Source organism: Tupaia chinensis, unplaced genomic scaffold (assembly GCF_000334495.1).
Source record: "Tupaia chinensis unplaced genomic scaffold, TupChi_1.0 Scaffold000355_1, whole genome shotgun sequence".
Taxonomy (NCBI): Eukaryota; Metazoa; Chordata; class Mammalia; order Scandentia; family Tupaiidae; genus Tupaia; species Tupaia belangeri.
The window spans coordinates 4,481,045-4,487,495 of NW_006159850.1; the positions used below are offsets into that span (position 1 = coordinate 4,481,045).

At 58.4% G+C, this 6,451-nt stretch overlaps 1 protein-coding gene across 1 annotated transcript in view; it reads left to right on the forward strand.

The window, feature by feature from the left end:
• Nucleotides 1–6,451, forward strand: part of SLC38A8 (solute carrier family 38 member 8) — a 26,567-nt gene that overhangs the window by 1,022 nt on the left and 19,094 nt on the right. Inside the window, exon 2 of the mRNA XM_006152573.2 lies at nt 2,786–2,984. Coding sequence (XP_006152635.1) covers nt 2,786–2,984 — 199 coding nt within the window. The remainder of the gene's footprint in view (nt 1–2,785; nt 2,985–6,451) is intronic.

Below are 6,451 nucleotides of genomic sequence, written 5' to 3' on the forward strand. Positions count from 1 at the left end.
CTGGGCTTGATGCCAATCCCCCTCGGGAGCATCCAGCCGATAATGGCTGGCTTCTAAGCGTCCTCCCTTGGTGGGCCACAGGGCCATCATGGCCTCTGGGGGCTGCCAGTCCCCGCCCCCTGTGGTGTTCGGTGTGACACATGCTACCCACCTGGGGCTGGCCGAGGCCTGGCTCTGTGCTGGTGTTTAAGGACTAAGTTGGTGTGGTCCTCCCCGTGACGGGAGACTGGATGGAGACGGGACTCAGGACACAGGGCAGTCAGCAGGCCCCTCTGAGGAGCTGAGCCCGGCAGGATGGGAGGGATGGGAGGGACCTGAGGTACTGTGAGAAGTGCATACCGTGTGGGGAGGGCTCCGGGAAGGCCGCTCCAGGGTCAGGGCAGAAGCTTGGCCTTGAGCCCCGGAGGGGTCAGGTGGGAGCTGCTCCAAGAACAGCAGGGGTGTGGTGAGGCAGAGAGATGTGGGTGTCTGTCCCCCAATTCCGAGCTCCTTGCCAAAGTGCAGACGCTGACCAGGCTTGGGGTGGGCCGAGACCGGATGTTTCTGACCCGCTCCTGAGCTCCATGGCTGCCTGTGCGGGAGGGTCTAGACTCTGCCTTTGGCAGACGTGAGGAGAGGGACAAGGGCCCCCCACCTGAGTAAATGCCACCCCCTCAACAAGGCCAGCTGGTCTCTGATACCCCCTCACCCCTGAGCTGCTGGCTCTCTCCTAGAGCTGCCAGGAAGAAGGGGGTGGGAGGTGGCCCATGGAGACGGCAGGTTTGGGGAGCCTCCCTCCTTGTAGTTGGCCGGACTTCAGCCCGTGTCCCTCTCTAAGGCACTCCGACATGGCCCTGCCGGGTCAGTGGGCAGAGAACAGGGGTCTCTGACGCCTGCAGTGGGGTTGGAGGTCTCCTGACATTGGTGTCACGTGGGTCCTCCAGGTCTGCAACAGGCCAGGGCTCTTTGTTGTTTTGCTGCCCTGAGGCTCTGTCCCTGTCGCGGTCACCCAGTCCCATGGCCGTGCTTGGCTAATGCCCCCTCCTGACCACCCCCTGCCCCTTCCTCTCAACCACCGAGGGCCCCCGACGTGCGCCCTTCTCTGGGGCTCCGTAGTGTGTGAAAATAGGCCAGCCCAGTGCTCAGTAGCGTAGAGTGTGGGCGAGATGCGCAGGAGGGCTCCCAACGGGTGCGGCAGCCACAAAGCGGGCCACAACAACAGTGGTGCTTGTGTCTCAGCTCCAAAGGCCAAAGGCAGGGCTCGGGCCAGCAGAGCTCCCCCAGGCTCCCCCACCGCCCAGTGGCAACACGGGCTCTTGCTTGTGGTCACAGCACCCCACTCTGCCTCCTGCTCCCCACGGCGTTTCCTCTTCTGCTGCTGTAAGGACACTTGTCTGTGGGCTTAGGGCCACCTGGCTGGTCCTCATGACCTCACCTTGAGTTATTTTCATTCTTTTCTTTTTTAAATTTGCTATAGGGCCCGTGGAGAAACAGGGAGGGGGATAGAGGGAAAGTGAGAAAGCACCCCCTGGAGGGGCGGCCACGCCTCACTCCTCCTCCACTCTCCTCTCGGGATTTTGTGCATGCACGCACATGTGCCTGGTGTGGTTTTGAAGCTGCCAGGTCTGGGACTCAAACCATGCAGTTGGCCATTTGGGAATCCAGCACCTAACCATGTGCCACCAGCTAGCCCTCATCTCACGGTCTTGAATCCCACGGGCACACGTCCTTTTTCATTTAATGACATTTCCATTGACAGGTGCCGGGCATCAGTGTGTGATAAACAAATTGTGATCTGTTCCTACAGTGGAATATCACACAGCAAAGACAGGCAGGAACGACGATGCGTACAAAGTGGGTGACCCTACCAAGCAGCGTGCCATGTGCAGGAGCCAGGAACGACCGTGGGGGTTTTGATCAGTGGTCTGTTCCTGCGGGAATGGGAACGAAGCAGGAGTTGGCCGGGATGGGGTGGGGACTGCCCAGGGTCTGGAGATGTGTTATGTGTTGACAGGGCGTGGGTGCCCGTGTCTGTCGTGGGCCCCTTCCACGGAGACGCTAAGACTCTGTGCGTTTCCTCACGGCCCTTGCACGAGCAGCCGCTGGGATTAACGAGGGTGCTGCCAGGCTGTCTGGGAAACGCGCTGTCCAAGGAACCCGAGAATTAAGGCGAGAGGTGCAGAGGGGGCCTGGGGAGGCGGGTACCACTGGGACAAGGTGAGGGCAGCGACCTCGTCCTGGAGACTGCAAGCTGGCACATGCAGGCATGTCCACATGTTTGGGAAAACACGTGAGCCATGCGGGGGGAGGGGCAGGGGGAACGGCCGCTGCCACTCAAGCGCTGCTGTCCAGCTGGCCTCCGCACCAGGCGTGCCAACTGCTGCCTTTTGCCTGATGTGAACGCCCCGTAAGGGGGCAGCGCCACCCCGCCTCGCAGACAGAGAAACAGTTGGGGAGCCTCACACCGCACTGTAGGTGAAGGGCAGAGATAAAGTTGAACCCCGGCATGCCTGCTCCACTGTGGGTCCCTAACCCCCACATCCACGGCCTCCACCCACAGCCCAGGCGATTTTAGGAGGCCGCTTTGGACTCTGGGTTTCTGATGCCCTTCTGTCCCAAGGGGCAGAGTGGTATTAGAACCCCAGGTTCACAGACTCAGGCCAGAGAGGCCGTCAGGCTGTCCCTGCTCTATAGCTCCGGTTTGAGGGCAGGGGAAGGACGTGGAGGCCCCCAGGCCATGGACAACTGCCGGCTGGGGGACTTGGGTGTTGGTGGGGGTGCCCCAACTCCATGTCCTACCCTGCAGGTCTCCTTGGTCTTCCTGATCAGCGGGCTGGTCGTCCTGGGCTATGCAGCCTCTGTCAGCGGCCAGGTCACCTACCAGGGCGTGGTCAGGGGGCTGTGTGGCCCCAGCCTCGGGAAGCTCTGCGAGGCCTGCTTTGTCACCAGTCTGCTCATGATCTCCGTGGCCTTCCTCAGGGTGATCGGGGACCAGCTGGAGAAGTGTGAGTACCTTTGCTGGGTCTGGTGGCCTCTAGGACTCCCACCTAATGGATGGGACTTAACACCGGGTAGGGTGCTGGGGGGGACAGCAGAGGCCAAACCCAGGCCCAAGCTCCTAACACAGGGTGGAAGGGACTCAGAATTGGTAACCCCAGCTGAGTGGGGTTTCACAGACGAGAACGTGGAGCCAGCTATGAGAAGCCCCTATTGTCAGTAACCATTAGTACTTCTAAACTGGGGCTGGCTGAGGCTCTCAGTCCCCACACTGCCTTGGCCCCTAATACCCCACTAAGACTTTCCCTCTAGATGCTGCTTTGGCTGTGTCTTACCAATTTCAATATGTTCTGTTTTTGTTCCTAATACCTGCTAATTTTTGCTGTGGTTTTTATCTTTAACTTGTGGCTTGTTCACAATTGTGTTGTTTAATTTTGAATTGCTTGGGAGTCCCTTCTTGGTTTCTACCATAACTGCGTCATGGCCAGAAAATGTAGTCTGTAATTTCAGGCTTTGGAGAGCTGTTGAGGCTGGTGCTGAGGCCCGGCGAGTGGGGCCTTGTCAATCATTCCACGTGCACTTACAGGGTGTGTCTGCGGTTGTTGGTGCAGCAATGCCAGAAACGACCATTAGGTCACGGCGCCCACCGGCTTTGCTCAGATCTTTGGGGGTGTCTGATCTAAACATGTCTAGGACAGGTGTTACAGTCTCTGGCTATGATCGCAAATTCTATTACTTCTTTTAATTCTGCATTCTCGGCTTTATGATTTTTGAAGTTCTGTGTTTAGATACATCTTTTTTTTTTTTTTTAATTCCCAGAGGACTTGTGTGCTAATGGAGAGAAAGACACCCCTCTTCCCCACCTGCCGCAGTGGGGCATGGTCATGTTCATGCTGAGGCCTCCTTTCTTCCATTTCTTTATCTTACTGGGATTTGCACACATGCACGTGAGCCTGGTGTTTCAAGTCATAGGAGCTGGGGTTCCAACCATGGTCGGCCACGTGGGATCCGGCTTTCTGTACACAGAAAATGCCCTGGGTGCGTTTCTCCTCCTCCCTGGCATTGAAGCTGCCTTCTCGGCTTTTGGCCAGCCAGCCCTGCCCCTCGATGGCACGTGGCTGCTAGTTCTCATGTCTTCTGCACCTTGCATCCTCACTGTGGCTTCGTTTTTAAAATGCATTGCTCATAGGCAGCATATGGTCGGGTCTTACTTTGTATCCGCTTTAATGATTGTAGACTTTTAATTGGCGTGTTTAGACTTGTTTTTCAGTGTATTTATTTTTTTCAAGAGCAGGAGGGAGAGAGGGAAGGGTCAGAGAAGGGGGGCATGCTCCTCCAGCGGGGCACACATGTGCGTGCCTGGCATGTATGAGGGGACCTCAGACATGACCCAGGACCTCCCTCTGCATGGCAGGCCGACAGCGTGTAGACGTCTGCTTGGAATGTCAGGGTCAGACCGGGTCCACCACTCGCTATCGTCGGCTCTCTGTCTCTTGACCCACGAGTGGGAGGCTCCGGCTGTGGGGTGCTGGGGAAGCCTGCTGCTGCCATGTCGCAGGAAGCACTGTCTTACACCAGACTGCCCATGGTGGGAACAGCGGCCCGTTTCGATTCCACCTTGTCCAGACAGGATGTGTTCCAAGCCCCCATGGACCCCTGCAACTGCAGGTAGTCCCGAGCCCTGTGTACCGCTGGGTTTTGTTACCAATGAGCCAGATGGCTACAAGGCGCCTGATAGGTGGACAGTGCCCACTGCATGGATTTGAGGGACGAGGAGGTGATTCATGTCCAGAGCAAGCTGGAGCTGGCTGGCGTGAGACAGTGCGACATGTTGCCAAGCCACTTGCCTTTACTGCAGAATTTGCTGTTTAATATTTTGGTTGACCATCAGTAAATGAAGTTGCAGAAAGTAAAACCTCGGGAAGAAGGGGACTCCTGTGTGTCTGAACCTCCTGGTGGGTTAATGGGCTCATAACCACGTGGCCCTCCAGGGCAAGGAGAGTTGACCGCCAGTGGCAGCGCCAGTGGGCTGCGATGTGACTGTGCTGAGAAACGCTCCGAAGCTCAGCAGAAGAGCATTCCAGCTGCTCAGAACTCTGGCTAGGGCACGCGAACCTGATTCGGGGTGGGCTGACTGGGTGCTGAGGACAGTGCCCACGTTTCTGGGTACATACTGGGGAGGTGTCTTCGTGTAGGATAAGGCCAGGCTTTCTCGGGAGGGCTACTGACTAGGTATTAGAGCCCTGGGGGAGTCATTGCATGGGCTGGGTACAGATGGCCACATGCCATTGGTGCCAAGGACTTCAGGGGATGTCCTGGGGATCTTGAGGTAGGAAGGAGCTGGTGCAGCCTTGGTGTGAGAGCTGAGCTTTCTTGGCTGCAGGGACGTGGAGGGATCGAAAGGCCCACGCCCCTTCCTATACCTGTGTGCTAAACCCAGCCGAGACCAACGGGCACCCTCTGGTGGCGGTGTGTGGTCTCCTGGTGTCGGTGGCCCAGCACGCATGCTCTGCCCTTCCCTACGCCACATCTGCACAGTGACCTGCTGCAGAGCCCTCCCCGGTGTCATCTCTGCAGAGCCCAGCTGTTCTCGGGGGCCTTTATCTCTGTGCACGGGGGCTTTGTCATGAACTCGATGAGGACAAGGAAGAGTTTACGTTATGGCTGTGCCAGCCCCGCGGTGCAAGCCGTCCCACTCTTCTCGGCTCACCTCACCAGTGGGTGAGGGCCGCCTCCCCAGCTGGGACCCGGTAGCTCCAGCCTCGAGCACCTTGCTGGCCCCTCGCTGTCCCACCCCCTCTTCGTTGCTGCTACGTGGCAGGCCGACAGTGTAGACGTCTACTCGGAATGTTGGGTCCACCACTTGCTGTCCCTGGCTCTCTCTGTCTCTTGACCCACGAAGTGCTTGCCTCACTGTGCCAGGACAGAAATGGTCCAGGTCTTCCAGTGCTTCCTCCTCCGAGAAGTCTGCAGGGCCGGCGCCCCTGCCCTGGAATTACATGCGCTCTGGGATGGCTGTCCGGTGGTGTGGCATATGGGACACGGTACCAGTTCTGGGCCTGGCCTTTAAGAGGATAGACGCTTCTACTTTGGGCTCTGGGGGAGGGGAGCCCAGCTGCCATGGACAACTTTGGCTAGCCAGCTGGAGGGCCCTCGTGGAGCGAGCTGAGCCTGCTGGATGGGTCCAGGTATAGGGGGACGTGGAGGGCCCTGCAGACCACCCACCACCAGCCAGACACCCCAAGGTGGCTCCATCAGATCCGTGTGGAGCAGGGTCCGGCTCAGCTTGCCATGAGGGCTTCTCCTACGCCCCGTGGCACACACACCACACACCACACACCACACACATGGCTTAGAGCCACCAAGTTGGGGCCTAGTTTACTTTGGCTGCGACAGGGTATAGCAGTGGGTGCAGCTGCGGCCCCCAGCATCGTGGCCACCCATCCACACCAAGCCCCGTGTGAACTCAGACCCC